This window comes from Pseudorasbora parva, chromosome 10 (genome assembly GCF_024679245.1).
Source record: "Pseudorasbora parva isolate DD20220531a chromosome 10, ASM2467924v1, whole genome shotgun sequence".
Classification (NCBI taxonomy): domain Eukaryota; kingdom Metazoa; phylum Chordata; class Actinopteri; order Cypriniformes; family Gobionidae; genus Pseudorasbora; species Pseudorasbora parva.
This window is the reverse complement of record NC_090181.1, coordinates 581,737-606,260: the sequence shown is the minus strand read 5'-3', so window position 1 is coordinate 606,260 and position 24,524 is coordinate 581,737. Positions and strand designations below refer to the sequence as shown.

Sequence of the window (24,524 nt, the reverse complement as noted above, 5' to 3'; positions counted from 1 at the left end):
ATTTCATCAGCTCTGAGTGTGTGTGTGTGTGTGTGTGTGTGTGTGTGTGTGTGTGAGCTAATGTTCTGCTGAATAAACAGGTCATGAGCAGCGTCTGTGTTAGGGTTTATTCTTCGCAGCTGGCCTGAGGTTATTAGACAGATGTTATCAGGCTGGAGGCGGCTCCTCTAGCGGCTGAAGTGGAGCTCGCGCGGGGTCATGAACTCTCGGACGATCTCATCGGTCACGAGTCGGCGGCGCTCCTGATGGGCGGCGATCATTGGCTGCAGCGTCTCGATCAGAATCTTCTTCAGCTCTCCGGTGAGCAGCGCACCGCTCCTGTAGTCCTGGACAGGTGTGAGAGTGAAAGAGAGTTAGTGAACCGGTGTGAGTGTGGGTTTGGCATTAGTGAACCGGTGTGAGTGTGGGTTTGGCATTAGTGAACCGGTGTGAGTGTGGGTTTGGCATTAGTGAACCGGTGTGAGTGTGGGTTTGGCATTAGTGAACCGGTGTGAGTGTGGGTTTAACGTTAGTGAACCGGTGTGAGTGTGGGTTTGGCGTTAGTGAACCGGTGCGAGTGTGGGTTTGGCGTTAGTGAACCGGTGCGAGTGTGGGTTTGGCGTTAGTGAACCGGTGCGAGTGTGGGTTTGGCGTTAGTGAACCGGTGCGAGTGTGGGTTTGGCGTTAGTGAACCGGTGCGAGTGTGGGTTTGGCGTTAGTGAACCTGTGTGAGTGTGGGTTTGGCATTAGTGAACCAGTGTGGGTTTGGCATTAGTGAACCCGTGTGAGTGTGGGTTTGGCGTTAATGAACTGGTGTGAGTGTGAAAGAGTTAGTGAACCGGTGTGAGTGTGGGTTTGGTGTTAGTAAACCGGTGTGAGTGTGAAAGACAGTTAGTGAACCGGTGTGGGTTTGGCGTCAGTGAACCGGTGTGAGTGGGGGTTTGGCGTTAGTGAACCAGTGTGAGTGTGGGTTTGGCATTAGTGAACCCGTGTGAGTGTGGGTTTGGCGTTAGTGAACTGGTGTGAGTGTGAAAGAGTTAGTGAACCAGTGTGAGTGTGGGTTTGGCGTTAGTGAACCGGTGTGAGTGTGGGTTTGGCGTTAGTGAACCGGTGCGAGTGTGGGTTTGGCGTTAGTGAACCGGTGTGAGTGTGGGTTTGGCGTTAGTGAACCTGTGTGGGTTTGGCGTTAGTGAACCGGTGTGAGTGTGGGTTTGGCATTAGTGAACCAGTGTGGGTTTGGCATTAGTGAACCCGTGTGAGTGTGGGTTTGGCGTTAGTGAACTGGTGTGAGTGTGAAAGAGTTAGTGAACCGGTGTGAGTGTGGGTTTGGTGTTAGTAAACCGGTGTGAGTGTGAAAGACAGTTAGTGAACCGGTGTGAGTGTGGGTTTGGCGTCAGTGAACCGGTGTGAGTGGGGGTTTGGCGTTAGTGAACCGGTGTGGGTTTGGCATTAGTGAACCCGTGTGAGTGTGGGTTTGGCGTTAGTGAACTGGTGTGAGTGTGAAAGAGTTAGTGAACCAGTGTGAGTGTGGGTTTGGCGTCAGTGAACCGGTGTGAGTGTGGGTTTGGCGTTAGTGAACCGGTGTGAGTGTGGGTTTAGCGTTAGTAAACCGGTGTCAGTGTGAGTTTGGCATTAGTGAACCGGTGTGAGTGTGGGTTTGGCGTTAGTGAACCAGTGCGAGTGTGGGTTTGGCGTTAGTGAACCGGTGTGAGTGTGGGTTTGGCGTTAGTGTGGGTTTGGCGTTAGTGAACCAGTGCGAGTGTGGGTTTGGCGTTAGTGAATGGGTGTGAGTGTGGGTTTGGCATTAGTGAACCGGTGTGAGTGTGAGAGTGGGTTTGGCGTTAGTGTGGGTTTGGCGTCAGTGAACCGGTGTGAGTGTGGGTTTGGCGTTAGTGAACCAGTGCGAGTGTGGGTTTGGCGTTAGTGAATGGGTGTGAGTGTGGGTTTGGCGTTAGTGAACCAGTGCGAGTGTGGGTTTGGCGTTAGTGAACGGGTGTGAGTGTGGGTTTGGCGTTAGTGAACCGGTGTGAGTGTGGGTTTGGCGTTAGTGAACCGGTGTGAGTGTGGGTTTGGCGTTAGTGAACGGGTGTGAGTGAGGGTTTGGCTTTAGTAAACCGGTGTGAGTGTGGGTTTGGCGTTAGTGAACCGGTGTGAGTGTGGGTTTGGCGTTAGTGAACCGGTGTGAGTGTGGGTTTGGCGTTAGTGAACCAGTGTGGGTTTGGCGTTAGTGAACCGGTGTGAGTGTGGGTTTGGCGTTAGTGAACCAGTGCGAGTGTGGGTTTGGCGTTAGTGAATGGGTGTGAGTGTGGGTTTGGCGTTAGTGAACCAGTGCGAGTGTGGGTTTGGCGTTAGTGAACGGGTGTGAGTGTGGGTTTGGCGTTAGTGAACCGGTGTGAGTGTGGGTTTGGCGTTAGTGAACGGGTGTGAGTGAGGGTTTGGCTTTAGTAAACCGGTGTGAGTGTGGGTTTGGCGTTAGTGAACCGGTGTGAGTGTGGGTTTGGCGTTAGTGAACCGGTGTGAGTGTGGGTTTGGCGTTAGTGAACCGGTGTGAGTGTGGGTTTGGCGTTAGTGAACCAGTGTGGGTTTGGCGTTTGTGAACCGGTGTGAGTGTGGGTTTGGTGTTAGTGAACCAGTGTGAGTGTGGGTTTGGCGTTAGTGAACCGGTGTGAGTGTGAGTTTTGCGTTAGTGAACCGGTGTGAGAGAGTTAGTGAACCGGTGTGAGTGTGGGTTTGGCATTAGTGAACCGGTGTGAGTGTGGGTTTGGCGTTAGTGTACCGGTGTGAGTGTGGGTTTGTCATTAGTGAACCGGTGTGAGTGTGGGTTTAGCGTTAGTGAACCGGTGTGGGTTTGGCGTTAGGGAACCGGTGTGAGAGAGAGTTAGTGAACCGGTGTGAGTGTGGGTTTAGCGTTAGTGAACCGGTGTGGGTTTGGCGTTAGTGAACCGGTGTGAGAGAGAGTTAGTGAACCGGTGTGAGTGTGGGTTTGGCGTTAGTGAACCGGTGTGAGTGTGGGTTTAGCGTTAGTGTACCGGTGTGAGTGTGGGTTTGTCATTAGTGAACCGGTGTGAGTGTGGGTTTAGCGTTAGTGAACCGGTGTGGGTTTGGCGTTAGGGAACCGGTGTGAGAGAGAGTTAGTGAACCGGTGTGAGTGTGGGTTTAGCGTTAGTGAACCGGTGTGGGTTTGGCGTTAGTGAACTGGTGTGAGAGAGAGTTAGTGAACCGGTGTGAGTGTGGGTTTGGCGTTAGTGAACCGGTGTGAGTGTGGTTTTAGCGTTAGTGAACCAGTGTGAGTGTGGGTTTGGTGTTAGTGAACCAGTGTGGGTTTGGCGTTATTGAACCGGTTTGAGTGTGGGTTTGGTGTTAGTGAACCAGTGTGGGTTTGACGTTATTGAACCGGTTTGAGTGTGGGTTTGGCGTTAGGGAACCGGTGTGAGTGTGGGTTTGGCGTTAGGGAACCGGTTTGAGTGTGGTTTTAGCGTTAGTGAACCGGTGTGGGTTTGGTGTTAGTGAACTGGTTTGAGTGTGGGTTTGGTGTTAGTGAACCAGTGTGGGTTTGGCGTTAGTGAACCGGTGTCAGTGTGGGTTTGGCGTTAGTAAACTGGTGTGAGTGTGGGTTTGGCGTTAGTGAACTGGTGTGAGTGTGGGTTTGGCATTAGTGAACCAGTGTGGGTTTGGCATTAGGTAACTGGTGTGAGTGTGGGTTTGGCATTAGGTAACTGGTGTGAGTGTGGGTTTGGCATTAGGTAACTGGTGTGAGTGTGGGTTTGGCATTAGGTAACTGGTGTGAGTGTGGGTTTGGCGTTAGTGAACTGGTGTGAGTGTGGGTTTGGCGTTAGTGAACTGGTGTGAGTGTGGGTTTGGCATTAGTGAACCAGTGTGGGTTTGGCATTAGGTAACTGGTGTGAGTGTGGGTTTGGCATTAGGTAACTGGTGTGAGTGTGGGTTTGGCATTAGGTAACTGGTGTGAGTGTGGGTTTGGCGTTGGTGAACTGGTGTGAGTGTGGGTTTGGCGTTGGTGAACTGGTGTGAGTGTGGGTTTGGCGTTGGTGAACTGGTGTGAGTGTGGTTTTAGTGTTAAGGAATTATACTGAGCGAGCCTGACGTCAGCGGCATCTGATCTCACCTGTCTGATCTTCTCCAGCTGCTCATCGTCCTCCAGGAAGAACGTCAGATACATGAAGGAAACGTCCACATCTGGATTCCCCCCGAACTTCCTGTGCTCCTCTACAGTGTCCTTCCCGCCGGAGAACGCGTGTTTGTTGACCTGCAGCACAAGAGCTTGTGTGATTGTCCTAAACACTACTAGTACACTAGGTAGTGATGTACACTAGGTAGTAAAGTAGACTAGGTAATGATGTGCACTAGGTAGTAAAGTAGACTAGGTAATGATGTGCACTAGGTAGTGAAGTACACTAGCTCGATCATGATGCGAGTAGAGGCGCACCTTGTTTTTGATCTGTTTGGGCGTGTCCGTCAGGAAGATGGAGGAGTTGGCGTCGCTGGCGCTCATCTTGGTCTGAGCTCCCTGGAGCGCCGGGAAGAACGTGGAGTGAAGCAGAGCAGGTTTGAGATAGCCGATCCGAGGAGCCACGTCCCGCGTCATCCGGAAATACGGATCCTGAGGAACAGTCCATCACATGACACCAGTAGAATAATCATTACTACATTAGATTTACACATGAACACATTTGCCGTTGGTTTGTAAAAGCCGTTATTGATCATGTTTCGCTGCATTAACACAGTTTTGACCAGCAGTCAACATGCACTCCTCGTCTCACCTGATCGATGGCACACGGGATGAGACACTGAACATCATGTCTGTCGCCGAAGATCTGCGGGAAAGAGTTACTGAAGGACGGAGCCGCTTGAATGGCCGGAAAACTGATTTTACCTGCAAACACACGTGATTAAACTCCAACGGAAGAACACACACACACACACTGCAGACTGAAGAACAGGAGCTCTGCTCACCGATACAGTCACTGTCTGTGAAGCCGAAGATGCCTTTGACCTGGTTAAACGTCACATGCTTCTGAACCTTCACCACGTTCCTGTAGAACGCAGGACTCGCCCTGGCGGAACAAACAAATCAAATCACCGTGTTTATAATATCTTCATTTATCAGCTGTGTGATAATAACGGTTATGAATCAGCGAATTGATTCATGATTCGGTTCAAATCACGTGACATTGGCGATCCGAATCATGAATCGATTCGCTGACTCATAACCGTTTGAATCTTTATTTGAGGATTGAACACAAACGCGGAAGAGAAGCCAATGCTGAATAAAGTCGTAGTTTTTGTTATTTTTGGACCCAAATGTATTTTGGATGCTTCAAGAGACTCTATTTAACCCACTGATGTCTCATATGGACTACTTTGATGATGTTTTTATTCTCTTTCTGGACATGGACAGTATAGTGTGCATACACTTGCATACGCTCTCGGACTAAATATAGAATATCTTAAACTGTGTGTGAAGATGAACGGAGGTCTGACGGGTGTGGAGCAACATTAGGGAGAGGAGTTAATGACAGACATTTCATTTTTAGGTGAACTAACCCTTTAATTAACACTTTACTAGACAAGCAAAAGTAATTGTCTTGTTTTGGGAAAAATAACTCATAATGAAGAGAGTTTTTGCTTAAAATAAGATAAATAATCTGCCAATGGGGTGAGAAAAATTTCGGTTACGGTTATAGGGGCAGTGTAAAATTACGGTTATATAATAATGATAACAGCGGATGAGGTGCGGTTATATGATCATGATAACAGCGGATGAGGTGCGGTTATATAATAATGATAACAGCGGATGAGGTGCGGTTATATGATCATGATAACAGCGGATGAGGTGCGGTTATATGATCATGATAACAGCGGATGAGGTGCGGTTATATGATCATGATAACAGCGGATGAGGTGCGGTTATATAATCATGATAACAGCGGATGAGGTGCGGTTATATAATAATGATAACAGCGGATGAGGTGCGGTTATATAATAATGATAACAGCGGATGAGGTGCGGTTATATGATCATGATAACAGCGGATGAGGTGCGGTTATATGATCATGATAACAGCGGATGAGGTGCGGTTATATAATAATGATAACAGCGGATGAGGTGCGGTTATATGATCATGATAACAGCGGATGAGGTGCGGTTATATAATAATGATAACAGCGGATGAGGTGCGGTTATATGATCATGATAACAGCGGATGAGGTGCGGTTATATGATCATGATAACAGCGGATGAGGTGCGGTTATATGATCATGATAACAGCGGATGAGGTGCGGTTATATAATAATGATAACAGCGGATGAGGTGCGGTTATATGATCATGATAACAGCGGATGAGGTGCGGTTATATGATCATGATAACAGCGGATGAGGTGCGGTTATATAATAATGATAACAGCGGATGAGGTGCGGTTATATAATAATGATAACAGCGGATGAGGTGCGGTTATATGATCATGATAACAGCGGATGAGGTGCGGTTATATGATCATGATAACAGCGGATGAGGTGCGGTTATATAATAATGATAACAGCGGATGAGGTGCGGTTATATAATAATGATAACAGCGGATGAGGTGCGGTTATATGATCATGATAACAGCGGATGAGGTGCGGTTATATAATAATGATAACAGCGGATGAGGTGCGGTTATATAATAATGATAACAGCGGATGAGGTGCGGTTATATGATCATGATAACAGCGGATGAGGTGCGGTTATATGATCATGATAACAGCGGATGAGGTGCGGTTATATAATAATGATAACAGCGGATGAGGTGCGGTTATATGATCATGATAACAGCGGATGAGGTGCGGTTATATGATCATGATAACAGCGGATGAGGTGCGGTTATATGATCATGATAACAGCGGATGAGGTGCGGTTATATGATCATGATAACAGCGGATGAGGTGCGGTTATATAATAATGATAACAGCGGATGAGGTGCGGTTATATAATAATGATAACAGCGGATGAGGTGCGGTTATATGATCATGATAACAGCGGATGAGGTGCGGTTATATAATAATGATAACAGCGGATGAGGTGCGGTTATATGATCATGATAACAGCGGATGAGGTGCGGTTATATGATCATGATAACAGCGGATGAGGTGCGGTTATATAATAATGATAACAGCGGATGAGGTGCGGTTATATGATCATGATAACAGCGGATGAGGTGCGGTTATATGATCATGATAACAGCGGATGAGGTGCGGTTATATGATCATGATAACAGCGGATGAGGTGCGGTTATATGATCATGATAACAGCGGATGAGGTGCGGTTATATGATCATGATAACAGCGGATGAGGTGCGGTTATATGATCATGATAACAGCGGATGAGGTGCGGTTATATAATAATGATAACAGCGGATGAGGTGCGGTTATATAATAATGATAACAGCGGATGAGGTGCGGTTATATGATCATGATAACAGCGGATGAGGTGCGGTTATATGATCATGATAACAGCGGATGAGGTGCGGTTATATGATCATGATAACAGCGGATGAGGTGCGGTTATATAATAATGATAACAGCGGATGAGGTGCGGTTATATGATCATGATAACAGCGGATGAGGTGCGGTTATATGATCATGATAACAGCGGATGAGGTGCGGTTATATAATAATGATAACAGCGGATGAGGTGCGGTTATATGATCATGATAACAGCGGATGAGGTGCGGTTATATGATCATGATAACAGCGGATGAGGTGCGGTTATATGATCATGATAACAGCGGATGAGGTGCGGTTATATGATCATGATAACAGCGGATGAGGTGCGGTTATATGATCATGATAACAGCGGATGAGGTGCGGTTATATGATCATGATAACAGCGGATGAGGTGCGGTTATATGATCATGATAACAGCGGATGAGGTGCGGTTATATGATCATGATAACAGCGGATGAGGTGCGGTTATATAATAATGATAACAGCGGATGAGGTGCGGTTATATGATCATGATAACAGCGGATGAGGTGCGGTTATATAATAATGATAACAGCGGATGAGGTGCGGTTATATAATAATGATAACAGCGGATGAGGTGCGGTTATATAATAATGATAACAGCGGATGAGGTGCGGTTATATGATCATGATAACAGCGGATGAGGTGCGGTTATATAATAATGATAACAGCGGATGAGGTGCGGTTATATGATCATGATAACAGCGGATGAGGTGCGGTTATATGATCATGATAACAGCGGATGAGGTGCGGTTATATGATCATGATAACAGCGGATGAGGTGCGGTTATATAATAATGATAACAGCGGATGAGGTGCGGTTATATAATAATGATAACAGCAGATGAGGTGCGGTTATATGATCATGATAACAGCGGATGAGGTGCGGTTATATGATCATGATAACAGCAGATGAGGTGCGGTTATATGATCATGATAACAGCGGATGAGGTGCGGTTATATAATAATGATAACAGCGGATGAGGTGCGGTTATATGATCATGATAACAGCGGATGAGGTGCGGTTATATAATAATGATAACAGCGGATGAGGTGCGGTTATATAATAATGATAACAGCAGATGAGGTGCGGTTATATGATCATGATAACAGCGGATGAGGTGCGGTTATATGATCATGATAACAGCGGATGAGGTGCGGTTATATGATCATGATAACAGCGGATGAGGTGCGGTTATATAATAATGATAACAGCAGATGAGGTGCGGTTATATAATAATGATAACAGCGGATGAGGTGCGGTTATATAATAATGATAACAGCAGATGAGGTGCGGTTATATAATAATGATAACAGCGGATGAGGTGCGGTTATATGATCATGATAACAGCGGATGAGGTGCGGTTATATGATCATGATAACAGCGGATGAGGTGCGGTTATATAATAATGATAACAGCGGATGAGGTGCGGTTATATAATAATGATAACAGCAGATGAGGTGCGGTTATATGATCATGATAACAGCGGATGAGGTGCGGTTATATGATCATGATAACAGCGGATGAGGTGCGGTTATATGATCATGATAACAGCGGATGAGGTGCGGTTATATAATCATGATAACAGCGGATGAGGTACGGTTATATAATCATGATAACAGCGGATGAGGTGCGGTTATATAATCATGATAACAGCGGATGAGGTGCGGTTATATAATCATGATAACAGCGGATGAGGTGCGGTTATATAATCATGATAACAGCGGATGAGGTGCGGTTATATAATCATGATAACAGCGGATGAGGTGCGGTTATATAATCATGATAACAGCGGATGAGGTGCGGTTATATAATAATGATAACAGCGGATGAGGTGCGGTTATATAATCATGATAACAGCGGATGAGGTGCGGTTATATAATCATGATAACAGCAGATGAGGTGCGGTTATATAATCATGATAACAGCGGATGAGGTGCGGTTATATAATCATGATAACAGCGGATGAGGTGCGGTTATATAATCATGATAACAGCGGATGAGGTGCGGTTATATAATCATGATAACAGCGGATGAGGTGCGGTTATATAATCATGATAACAGCGGATGAGGTGCGGTTATATAATCATGATAACAGCGGATGAGGTGCGGTTATATAATCATGATAACAGCGGATGAGGTGCGGTTATATAATAATGATAACAGCGGATGAGGTGCGGTTATATGATCATGATAACAGCGGATGAGGTGCGGTTATATAATAATGATAACAGCGGATGAGGTGCGGTTATATGATCATGATAACAGCGGATGAGGTGCGGTTATATAATAATGATAACAGCGGATGAGGTGCGGTTATATGATCATGATAACAGCAGATGAGGTGCGGTTATATGATCATGATAACAGCGGATGAGGTGCGGTTATATGATCATGATAACAGCGGATGAGGTGCGGTTATATGATCATGATAACAGCGGATGAGGTGCGGTTATATGATCATGATAACAGCGGATGAGGTGCGGTTATATGATCATGATAACAGCGGATGAGGTGCGGTTATATGATCATGATAACAGCGGATGAGGTGCGGTTATATGATCATGATAACAGCGGATGAGGTGCGGTTATATGATCATGATAACAGCGGATGAGGTGCGGTTATATGATCATGATAACAGCGGATGAGGTGCGGTTATATGATCATGATAACAGCGGATGAGGTGCGGTTATATGATCATGATAACAGCGGATGAGGTGCGGTTATATGATCATGATAACAGCGGATGAGGTGCGGTTATATGATCATGATAACAGCGGATGAGGTGCGGTTATATGATCATGATAACAGCGGATGAGGTGCGGTTATATGATCATGATAACAGCGGATGAGGTGCGGTTATATAATAATGATAACAGCGGATGAGGTGCGGTTATATGATCATGATAACAGCGGATGAGGTGCGGTTATATGATCATGATAACAGCGGATGAGGTGCGGTTATATAATAATGATAACAGCAGATGAGGTGCGGTTATATGATCATGATAACAGCGGATGAGGTGCGGTTATATGATCATGATAACAGCGGATGAGGTGCGGTTATATGATCATGATAACAGCGGATGAGGTGCGGTTATATAATAATGATAACAGCGGATGAGGTGCGGTTATATAATAATGATAACAGCGGATGAGGTGCGGTTATATGATCATGATAACAGCGGATGAGGTGCGGTTATATAATAATGATAACAGCGGATGAGGTGCGGTTATATAATAATGATAACAGCGGATGAGGTGCGGTTATATAATAATGATAACAGCGGATGAGGTGCGGTTATATAATAATGATAACAGCGGATGAGGTGCGGTTATATGATCATGATAACAGCGGATGAGGTGCGGTTATATAATAATGATAACAGCGGATGAGGTGCGGTTATATGATCATGATAACAGCGGATGAGGTGCGGTTATATGATCATGATAACAGCGGATGAGGTGCGGTTATATAATAATGATAACAGCGGATGAGGTGCGGTTATATGATCATGATAACAGCGGATGAGGTGCGGTTATATGATCATGATAACAGCGGATGAGGTGCGGTTATATGATCATGATAACAGCGGATGAGGTGCGGTTATATAATAATGATAACAGCGGATGAGGTGCGGTTATATAATAATGATAACAGCGGATGAGGTGCGGTTATATAATAATGATAACAGCGGATGAGGTGCGGTTATATAATAATGATAACAGCGGATGAGGTGCGGTTATATGATCATGATAACAGCGGATGAGGTGCGGTTATATAATAATGATAACAGCGGATGAGGTGCGGTTATATAATAATGATAACAGCGGATGAGGTGCGGTTATATAATAATGATAACAGCGGATGAGGTGCGGTTATATAATAATGATAACAGCGGATGAGGTGCGGTTATATAATAATGATAACAGCGGATGAGGTGCGGTTATATGATCATGATAACAGCGGATGAGGTGCGGTTATATAATAATGATAACAGCGGATGAGGTGCGGTTATATAATAATGATAACAGCGGATGAGGTGCGGTTATATGATCATGATAACAGCGGATGAGGTGCGGTTATATGATCATGATAACAGCGGATGAGGTGCGGTTATATGATCATGATAACAGCGGATGAGGTGCGGTTATATAATAATGATAACAGCGGATGAGGTGCGGTTATATAATAATGATAACAGCGGATGAGGTGCGGTTATATAATAATGATAACAGCGGATGAGGTGCGGTTATATGATCATGATAACAGCGGATGAGGTGCGGTTATATGATCATGATAACAGCGGATGAGGTGCGGTTATATGATCATGATAACAGCGGATGAGGTGCGGTTATATGATCATGATAACAGCGGATGAGGTGCGGTTATATAATAATGATAACAGCGGATGAGGTGCGGTTATATGATCATGATAACAGCGGATGAGGTGCGGTTATATGATCATGATAACAGCGGATGAGGTGCGGTTATATGATCATGATAACAGCGGATGAGGTGCGGTTATATGATCATGATAACAGCGGATGAGGTGCGGTTATATGATCATGATAACAGCGGATGAGGTGCGGTTATATGATCATGATAACAGCGGATGAGGTGCGGTTATATGATCATGATAACAGCGGATGAGGTGCGGTTATATAATCATGATAACAGCGGATGAGGTGCGGTTATATGATCATGATAACAGCGGATGAGGTGCGGTTATATAATCATGATAACAGCGGATGAGGTGCGGTTATATGATCATGATAACAGCGGATGAGGTGCGGTTATATGATCATGATAACAGCGGATGAGGTGCGGTTATATAATCATGATAACAGCGGATAAGGTGCGGTTATATGATCATGATAACAGCGGATGAGGTGCGGTTATATGATCATGATAACAGCGGATGAGGTGCGGTTATATGATCATGATAACAGCGGATGAGGTGCGGTTATATAATCATGATAACAGCGGATGAGGTGCGGTTATATGATCATGATAACAGCGGATGAGGTGCGGTTATATGATCATGATAACAGCGGATGAGGTGCGGTTATATGATCATGATAACAGCGGATGAGGTGCGGTTATATAATAATGATAACAGCGGATGAGGTGCGGTTATATAATAATGATAACAGCGGATGAGGTGCGGTTATATGATCATGATAACAGCGGATGAGGTGCGGTTATATAATAATGATAACAGCGGATGAGGTGCGGTTATATAATAATGATAACAGCGGATGAGGTGCGGTTATATGATCATGATAACAGCGGATGAGGTGCGGTTATATAATCATGATAACAGCGGATGAGGTGCGGTTATATGATCATGATAACAGCGGATGAGGTGCGGTTATATAATCATGATAACAGCGGATGAGGTGCGGTTATATGATCATGATAACAGCGGATGAGGTGCGGTTATATGATCATGATAACAGCGGATGAGGTGCGGTTATATGATCATGATAACAGCGGATGAGGTGCGGTTATATAATCATGATAACAGCGGATGAGGTGCGGTTATATAATCATGATAACAGCGGATGAGGTGCGGTTATATAATCATGATAACAGCGGATGAGGTGCGGTTATATAATAATGATAACAGCGGATGAGGTGCGGTTATATAATCATGATAACAGCGGATGAGGTGCGGTTATATAATCATGATAACAGCAGATGAGGTGCGGTTATATGATCATGATAACAGCGGATGAGGTGCGGTTATATGATCATGATAACAGCGGATGAGGTGCGGTTATATAATCATGATAACAGCAGATGAGGTGCGGTTATATGATCATGATAACAGCGGATGAGGTGCGGTTATATGATCATGATAACAGCGGATGAGGTGCGGTTATATAATCATGATAACAGCAGATGAGGTGCGGTTATATGATCATGATAACAGCGGATGAGGTGCGGTTATATGATCATGATAACAGCGGATGAGGTGCGGTTATATAATAATGATAACAGCGGATGAGGTGCGGTTATATAATCATGATAACAGCGGATGAGGTGCGGTTATATAATCATGATAACAGCGGATGAGGTGCGGTTATATAATCATGATAACAGCGGATGAGGTGCGGTTATATAATCATGATAACAGCGGATGAGGTGCGGTTATATAATCATGATAACAGCGGATGAGGTGCGGTTATATAATCATGATAACAGCGGATGAGGTGCGGTTATATAATCATGATAACAGCGGATGAGGTGCGGTTATATGATCATGATAACAGCGGATGAGGTGCGGTTATATGATCATGATAACAGCGGATGAGGTGCGGTTATATGATCATGATAACAGCGGATGAGGTGCGGTTATATGATCATGATAACAGCGGATGAGGTGCGGTTATATAATCATGATAACAGCGGATGAGGTGCGGTTATATGATCATGATAACAGCGGATGAGGTGCGGTTATATAATAATGATAACAGCGGATGAGGTGCGGTTATATGATCATGATAACAGCGGATGAGGTGCGGTTATATGATCATGATAACAGCGGATGAGGTGCGGTTATATGATCATGATAACAGCGGATGAGGTGCGGTTATATAATAATGATAACAGCGGATGAGGTGCGGTTATATAATAATGATAACAGCGGATGAGGTGCGGTTATATAATAATGATAACAGCGGATGAGGTGCGGTTATATGATCATGATAACAGCGGATGAGGTGCGGTTATATGATCATGATAACAGCGGATGAGGTGCGGTTATATGATCATGATAACAGCGGATGAGGTGCGGTTATATGATCATGATAACAGCGGATGAGGTGCGGTTATATAATCATGATAACAGCGGATGAGGTGCGGTTATATAATAATGATAACAGCAGATGAGGTGCGGTTATATAATAATGATAACAGCAGATGAGGTGCGGTTATATAATAATGATAACAGCGGATGAGGTGCGGTTATATGATCATGATAACAGCGGATGAGGTGCGGTTATATGATCATGATAACAGCGGATGAGGTGCGGTTATATAATAATGATAACAGCGGATGAGGTGCGGTTATATGATCATGATAACAGCGGATGAGGTGCGGTTATATAATAATGATAACAGCGGATGAGGTGCGGTTATATAATAATGATAACAGCGGATGAGGTGCGGTTATATGATCATGATAACAGCGGATGAGGTGCGGTTATATAATAATGATAACAGCGGATGAGGTGCGGTTATATGATCATGATAACAGCGGATGAGGTGCGGTTATATAATAATGATAACAGCGGATGAGGTGCGGTTATATGATCATGATAACAGCGGATGAGGTGCGGTTATATAATAATGATAACAGCGGATGAGGTGCGGTTATATAATAATGATAACAGCGGATGAGGTGCGGTTATATAATAATGATAACAGCGGATGAGGTGCGGTTATATGATCATGATAACAGCGGATGAGGTGCGGTTATATAATAATGATAACAGCGGATGAGGTGCGGTTATATGATCATGATAACAGCGGATGAGGTGCGGTTATATGATCATGATAACAGCGGATGAGGTGCGGTTATATGATCATGATAACAGCGGATGAGGTGCGGTTATATAATCATGATAACAGCGGATGAGGTGCGGTTATATGATCATGATAACAGCGGATGAGGTGCGGTTATATGATCATGATAACAGCGGATGAGGTGCGGTTATATGATCATGATAACAGCGGATGAGGTGCGGTTATATAATAATGATAACAGCGGATGAGGTGCGGTTATATAATAATGATAACAGCGGATGAGGTGCGGTTATATAATAATGATAACAGCGGATGAGGTGCGGTTATATGATCATGATAACAGCGGATGAGGTGCGGTTATATGATCATGATAACAGCGGATGAGGTGCGGTTATATGATCATGATAACAGCGGATGAGGTGCGGTTATATGATCATGATAACAGCGGATGAGGTGCGGTTATATGATCATGATAACAGCGGATGAGGTGCGGTTATATGATCATGATAACAGCGGATGAGGTGCGGTTATATGATCATGATAACAGCGGATGAGGTGCGGTTATATGATCATGATAACAGCGGATGAGGTGCGGTTATATGATCATGATAACAGCGGATGAGGTGCGGTTATATGATCATGATAACAGCGGATGAGGTGCGGTTATATAATAATGATAACAGCGGATGAGGTGCGGTTATATAATAATGATAACAGCGGATGAGGTGCGGTTATATGATCATGATAACAGCGGATGAGGTGCGGTTATATAATAATGATAACAGCGGATGAGGTGCGGTTATATAATAATGATAACAGCGGATGAGGTGCGGTTATATGATCATGATAACAGCGGATGAGGTGCGGTTATATGATCATGATAACAGCGGATGAGGTGCGGTTATATAATAATGATAACAGCGGATGAGGTGCGGTTATATAATAATGATAACAGCGGATGAGGTGCGGTTATATAATCATGATAACAGCGGATGAGGTGCGGTTATATAATAATGATAACAGCGGATGAGGTGCGGTTATATAATAATGATAACAGCGGATGAGGTGCGGTTATATAATAATGATAACAGCGGATGAGGTGCGGTTATATGATCATGATAACAGCGGATGAGGTGCGGTTATATGATCATGATAACAGCGGATGAGGTGCGGTTATATGATCATGATAACAGCGGATGAGGTGCGGTTATATAATAATGATAACAGCGGATGAGGTGCGGTTATATGATCATGATAACAGCGGATGAGGTGCGGTTATATGATCATGATAACAGCGGATGAGGTGCGGTTATATAATAATGATAACAGCGGATGAGGTGCGGTTATATAATAATGATAACAGCGGATGAGGTGCGGTTATATAATAATGATAACAGCAGATGAGGTGCGGTTATATAATAATGATAACAGCGGATGAGGTGCGGTTATATAATAATGATAACAGCGGATGAGGTGCGGTTATATAATAATGATAACAGCAGATGAGGTGTAATAGCGCCCCCTGCTGTGGTGGTGTTGAGCCGGTTTACCCCATGTAGTCCAGGTCCGAGAAGATGAAGGTGTTGTCGGGCCTGAACCCGCAGGCGATGATGTCTCGAGCGTTCTCCAGCGTGTAGCGCCGGCAGTCCTCCAGAGACAGGTCCTTCCACAGGAACTTCTCATCATCCGTCAGCTGGATGACCAAAGGGACATCAAACACTTCCTGCAGCCACCTGAGACGCAAGCAGAGCGTCAGAACTAGACCAGACTAGAGCCGGACCAGAACCAGGCTCACAGAACCAGACCAGAGCCGGACCAGAACCAGGCTCACAGAACCAGACCAGAGGAGACCAGACTCGGCCCAGAACCAGCCCAGCGGCTCACCTGGTGAAGATGAAGGGGATCAGGTGACCCACGTGCATGGCCTCTGAGGACGGCCCGCGGCCCGTGTACAGGTAGAAGGGCTTCTGACTCTCACACGCGTCCAGGATCTGATGCATGTCCCTGCCGTCAGAACATCATTACTGTATGATCAGCACCGAACGTTAAACACACAACATCTATACGGTCAAGTATTCATCAGGATCTATTGACAAATGCAATATAAAACACAACTCAGTGGTGTATAAAACCCAGTTTTTCTGTCAATAAGTGCTGTGTGTACATTAATGAGAAATGATTTTAGCAAATGGCTGCAATATAACAGTGAAAATGTAGGGGGGTCTAAATACTTTCCATACCGACTGTAAATATTTTTTTTCTAATCATTTATAGTTTTGAACCCATTATTTATATCTATTTTTCTTTATTTATTGTAATCAAATCTATTTATGATCTAAAGTCCCTGACAAAAGTCTTGTCGCTTGTGTACAAATTGACCTAAAGTGCCGCTGAAATATATTTCTAATCAAGATTTTTTTACAAGAAATGGCTCATTTTAATCCCACCAGCTTTTGTGATAATGTTTCAGTGAAAAACTAAACTTTCAAAAAGTATTCTAATATTCACAGCTTGGTAAAGCCCATTGAGTCAATTATTGCAAAGACATAAGTGTTGTCACCTTGTCATATGAGCTTCACCTGTGACTAATAATGGATCAATTAGGTCTCAAGTGTGTATAAAAAGAACCCCAGTACACTAGACCTTCACATCAACTGCAACTAGACCTCTGCAAACATGCCTAAGATTCACCCTGAGACTAAAGTTTTGATTATCAAGAGGCTGAAGTCCAGATCCACTGCTGATGTGGCAGACACCTTCAATGTGTCTCAGCATCAAGTACAGAGGATAAAAAAAGATTTGAAGAGACTGGAGACGTTTTTGACAAGCCCAGGTCAGGCAGACCCCGCAAGACAACTGCTCGAGAGGACCGTTTGTTGGCTCGAAAATCCAAGGCCAGCCCATTTTCCACTGCAGCAGAGCTCCACGAGACCTGGTCACCTGAAGTCCCTGTGTCAACCAGAACAGTTTGTCGGATTCTGTCTCGAAATGGCCTCCATGGTGGAATCAGTGCCCAGAAGCCAGCACTAAACAAAAGACAATTGAAAAACCGTGTGGCATTTGCCAAGGCCCACAGCCTGCTAAAAGGATGGACGCTGGAAAAGTGGCAGAAGGTGGATTTTTCAGATGAATCTTCTGTTGAATTACACCACAGTCGCTGCAAATATTGCAGGAGACCTACTGGAGCCAGAATGGATCTGAGATTCACCCAGAAAACAGTGAAGTTTGGTGGCGGAAAAATCATGGTCTGGGGTTACATCCAGTATGGGGTGTGCGAGAGATCTGCAGGGTGGAAGGCAACATCAATAGTCTAAAATACCAAGAAATCTTAGCTACCTCTTATATTCCCAACCATAAAAGAGGCCAAATTCTGCAGCAGGACGGTGCTCCATCGCATACTTCCATCTCCACATCAAAGTTCCTCAAGGCGAAGAAGATCAAGATGCTCCAGGATTGGCCAGCCCAGTCACTAGACATGAACATCATTGAGCATATGTGGGGTAGGATGAAAGAGGACGCATGGAAGACGAAACCAAAGAATATTGATGAACTCTGGGAGGCATGCAAGACTGCTTTCTTAGCTATTCCTGATGACTTCATCAAAAAATTGTATGAATCCTTGCCCAACCGCATGGATGCAGTCCTTCAAGCTCATGGAAGTCATACAAGATATTACATTTGGATCTCACAGCACCACAACTTAATTTGCTGACATATTTTTGTATTTGCAGTAAATTTGTTCAATTTCTGTATAGGCGACAAAACTTTTGTCTTGCCAAAATTTGACCTTTCCGTCTTGATTAAATGATAAATATTTTTTCTGTGAACATTATTTATTTCAGTGCATTAAACATCATTTGGGAGGGTTTTAGCTTTTCATATGAGCTATTTCTAACACCAATGAATTAATTAAAAGTCAGGTTAATATCAGGTATTTCTAGAAAATAGATAAGCGACAAGACTTTTGTCAGGGACTGTATTTGTTTAAATGTGTGTGTGTGAGTTTGAGTGTGTGTGAGCCTCTCACCGGTGTGAGAAGAAGATCCCTCTGCGCAGGAAGCGGTGCGGTGTTTTCCCCGTGACTCGAGCGATTCTGTCCACCAGCTCTGTGTCGATCTTACAGCTGCCGAAGCGCACTAACACACAGCAGAAGCTCATCAGTGCATTACACACACACACACACTCTTACTGACACACACACACGGTTGTTTATGAAAAGTGAAATGTGGGGACTTTCCACAGGCATAATGGTTTTTATACTGTACAAACCATATTTTCAATCCCCTTACACTGCCCCTAAACCTACCCATCACACACACACACACACACACACACACACACACACACACACACACACTGCCCCTAAACCTACCCAACACACACACACACGTTTGTTTCACTACATTAGTGATGACATTACATAGACTTCCATTGATTTTATATCAGGTTAATGATATTTTCTATTCTCTAACCCAACACACACACACACACACACACCCTGAACCTACCCATCCCAGAAACATCTGCAGAACAACAGATTTAAATATAAACATGTTTTGTCTGATTTATAAGCCTTTCTAACTAATGAGTTGTTTTCATATTTTACTATATAAGTGAGGACATTTGTGCCCCGACAACTATTGCCAATCAAGGAACACACACACACACACACACACACACCGATGAGCTTCTCGTAGTCCACTCCTTTGGCGTTGCTGGTGCAGACGTTCCAGGGATCCACCCGATCGTCTCCTTCCTCTTCCTCTTCCTCAGCTTCCTTCGCCACCGGCGGCCGTCCGGCCTGATAGTCCTGACCCGTCAGAAGCTTATAATCCGCCTTCATGCTCAGCAGCAGCTGCACCGCAGCATCCACTTCAGCCTGACCACACACACAGGCGCGCGCACACACACACACACGATCGGAAAAAACAGAAAAATAAATTAGCAAAAATATTCCATCAGTAATAATGAAAGTATATATTTTAAACATTGATCAATAATGCAATAAATAAACATCTGAATAAAAATAGATTAAAATAAGTAAACCGATGAGTAAACCGATGAGTAAACCGATGAGTAAACAGATGAGTAAACAGATGAGTAAACAGATGAGTAAACCGATGAGTAAACAGATGAGTAAACAGATGAGTAAACCGATGAGTAAACCGATGAGTAAACCGATGAGTAAACCGATGAGTAAACAGATGAGTAAACCGATGAGTAAACAGATGAGTAAACCGATGAGTAAACCGATGAGTAAACCGATGAGTAAACAGATGAGTAAACAGATGAGTAAACCGATGAGTAAACAGATGAGTAAACAGATGAGTAAACCGATGAGTAAACCGATGAGTAAACCGATGAGTAAACCGATGAGTAAACCGATGAGTAAACCGATGAGTAAACAGATGAGTAAACCGATGAGTAAACCGATGAGTAAACAGATGAGTAAACCGATGAGTAAACCGATGAGTAAACCGATGAGTAAACAGATGAGTAAACCGATGAGTAAACCGATGAGTAAACCGATGAGTAAACCGATGAGTAAACAGATGAGTAAACCGATGAGTAAACCGATGAGTAAACCGATGAGTAAACCGATGAGTAAACCGATGAGTAAACAGATGAGTAAACCGATGAGTAAACCGATGAGTAAACAGATGAGTAAACAGATGAGTAAACCGATGAGTAAACCGATGAGTAAACAGATGAGTAAACCGATGAGTAAACCGATGAGTAAACAGATGAGTAAACAGATGAGTAAACCGATGAGTAAACAGATGAGTAAACCGATGAGTAAACCGATGAGTAAACCGATGAGTAAACAGATGAGTAAACAGATGAGTAAACCGATGAGTAAACAGATGAGTAAACCGATGAGTAAACCGATGAGTAAACCGATGAGTAAACCGATGAGTAAACAGATGAGTAAACAGATGAGTAAACCGATGAGTAAACAGATGAGTAAACAGATGAGTAAACCGATGAGTAAACCGATGAGTAAACAGATGAGTAAACCGATGAGTAAACAGATGAGTAAACAGATGAGTAAACCGATGAGTAAACAGATGAGTAAACCGATGAGTAAACAGATGAGTAAACCGATGAGTAAACCGATGAGTAAACAGATGAGTAAACAGATGAGTAAACCGATGAGTAAACAGATGAGTAAACAGATGAGTAAACCGATGAGTAAACCGATGAGTAAACCGATGAGTAAACCGATGAGTAAACCGATGAGTAAACCGATGAGTAAACCGATGAGTAAACAGATGAGTAAACCGATGAGTAAACAGATGAGTAAACAGATGAGTAAACCGATGAGTAAACCGATGAGTAAACCGATGAGTAAACCGATGAGTAAACCGATGAGTAAACAGATGAGTAAACCGATGAGTAAACCGATGAGTAAACAGATGAGTAAACAGATGAGTAAACCGATGAGTAAACAGATGAGTAAACCGATGAGTAAACAGATGAGTAAACCGATGAGTAAACCGATGAGTAAACAGATGAGTAAACAGATGAGTAAACCGATGAGTAAACCGATGAGTAAACAGATGAGTAAACCGATGAGTAAACAGATGAGTAAACCGATGAGTAAACAGATGAGTAAACAGATGAGTAAACAGATGAGTAAACAGATGAGTAAACAGATGAGTAAACCGATGAGTAAACCGATGAGTAAACCGATGAGTAAACCGATGAGTAAACAGATGAGTAAACCGATGACTAAACAGATGAGTAAACCGATGAGTAAACAGATGAGTAAACCGATGAGTAAACAGATGAGTAAACAGATGAGTAAACAGATGAGTAAACCGATGAGTAAACCGATGAGTAAACAGATGAGTAAACAGATGAGTAAACCGATGAGTAAACCGATGAGTAAACCGATGAGTAAACCGATGAGTAAACCGATGAGTAAACCGATGAGTAAACAGATGAGTAAACCGATGAGTAAACCGATGAGTAAACAGATGAGTAAACAGATGAGTAAACAGATGAGTAAACAGATGAGTAAACAGATGAGTAAAAAACCGATGAGTAAACAGATGAGTAAACCGATGAGTAAACCGATGAGTAAACCGATGAGTAAACAGATGAGTAAACAGATGAGTAAACCGATGAGTAAACAGATGAGTAAACAGATGAGTAAACAGATGAGTAAACAGATGAGTAAACCGATGAGTAAACCGATGAGTAAACAGATGAGTAAACAGATGAGTAAACAGATGAGTAAACAGATGAGTAAACAGATGAGTAAACAGATGAGTAAACCGATGAGTAAACCGATGAGTAAACAGATGAGTAAACAGATGAGTAAACAGATGAGTAAACAGATGAGTAAACAGATGAGTAAACAGATGAGTAAACCGATGAGTAAACCGATGCTGCATGAGTGTTATAATGAGTGATAACTCGATGGACTGACTTTATTGGCCTTCTGAGCCTTGATGTCCCTCACGGCGTCTCCCTGAGCTCTCAGCCGCTCGTACAGGTCCATCGCGCTCATCTCACCTGGACACACACACACACACACACATTTGTTTATGTGAATTGTGGGGATTTTGCATAGGCGTAATGGTTTTTATACTGTACAAACCATATTTAATATCCCCTTACACTGCCCCTAACCCTACCCAACACACACACACACACACACACTGCCCCTAAACCTACCCATCACACACACACACACACACACACACACACTGCCCCTAAACCTACCCATCACACACTGCCCCTAAACCTACCCATCACACACTGCCCCTAAACCTACCCATCACACACACACACACTGCCCCTAAACCTACCCATCACACACACACACACACTGCCCCTAAACCTACCCATCACACACACACACACACAGCCCCTAAACCTACCCATCACACACACACACACACACACACACACACACTGCCCCTAAACCTACCCATCACACACACACACACTGCCTTTAAACCTACCCATCACACACACACACACTGCCCCTAAACCTACCCATCACACACACACACACTGCCCCTAAACCTACCCATCACACACACACACACTGCCCCTAAACCTACCCATCACACACACACACACACACACACACAGCCCCTAAACCTACCCATCACACACACACACACAGCCCCTAAACCTACCCATCACATACACACACACAGCCCCTAAACCTACCCATCTCACACACACACACACACACACACACACACACACACACACACACAGCCCCTAAACCTACCCATCACACACACACACACACACACACACACACACACACACACACACACACACACAGCCCCTAAACCTACCCATCACACACACACACACACACACACACACAGCCCCTAAACCTACCCATCACACACACACACACAGCCCCTAAACCTACCCATCACACACACACACACAGCCCCTAAACCTACCCATCACACACACACACACAGCCCCTAAACCTACCCATCACACACACACACACACACACACACACACAGCCCCTAAACCTACCCATCACACACACACACACACACACACACACACACACACACACACAGCCCCTAAACCTACCCATCACACACACACACAGCCCCTAAACCTACCCATCACATACACACACACAGCCCCTAAACCTACCCATCTCACACACACACACACACACAGCCCCTAAACCTACCCATCACACACACACACACACACACACACACACACACACACCCTAAACCTACCCATCACACACACACACACACACACACACTGCCCCTAAACCTACCCATCACACACACACACACACACACACACACACACACACAGCCCCTAAACCTACCCATCACACACACACACACACACACACACACACACACACACACACACCCTAAACCTACCCATCACACACACACACACACACACACACTGCCCCTAAACCTACCCATCACACACACACACACACACACACAGCCCCTAAACCTACCCATCACACACACACACACACACACACACACACACACACACACACACTGTTTAGCGTGACTGACATATGCTCGCCTGCACATGTCCGCCTGTACACACCGATCTGCAGTCAGTGGCATGATCATGACAGTAATAATAACCACTCGAGGTCAGTATTCGATGTGGATTAATAATCATCAAACCTACCGGTTTATGCTGATGACTTAATTCATTCAGCTTGCATCAGACATCAGACTCACTGTGCCAGTGTCACACCGATCACTGCCCTACCGGAAACATCCGCTCCGCGTGGTTCCGGTCACATCTCCCACACGTCACTGTCAGTGAAAATATTTTTAATAAAATACTTTTAGTCGTCGTCTGTTTTACTTAGATACCGAAAATACATACAAGATGAATAATAGAGGATGTGTATTTTATAAACATGAATTGTTATTTAGATCGAGACTCTTATTTTGTCGCTTTCCCGGAGTGCGATTATTGCCCCTCCTATAAGATTACCCCCCTAAATAAAA

The 24,524-nt window shown here is 44.1% G+C and overlaps 1 protein-coding gene across 1 annotated transcript; it reads right to left on the bottom strand.

Annotated features, from left to right (window-relative positions):
* Positions 1–88: 88 nt before the first annotated feature.
* Positions 89–24,444, bottom strand: LOC137090858 (tryptophan--tRNA ligase, cytoplasmic). Its single transcript, XM_067454822.1, has 11 exons — positions 24,196–24,444; positions 22,469–22,554; positions 19,714–19,912; positions 19,061–19,169; positions 16,918–17,037; positions 16,584–16,766; positions 4,951–5,051; positions 4,758–4,870; positions 4,424–4,597; positions 4,103–4,243; positions 89–326 (listed from the first exon to the last, which is right to left on the bottom strand). The coding sequence occupies exons 2-11, from the start codon at positions 22,547–22,549 to the stop codon at positions 168–170; spliced, it is 1,380 nt and encodes a 459-aa protein (XP_067310923.1). The 5' UTR covers positions 22,550–22,554; positions 24,196–24,444; the 3' UTR covers positions 89–167.
* Between the last annotated feature and the right edge of the window lie 80 nt (positions 24,445–24,524).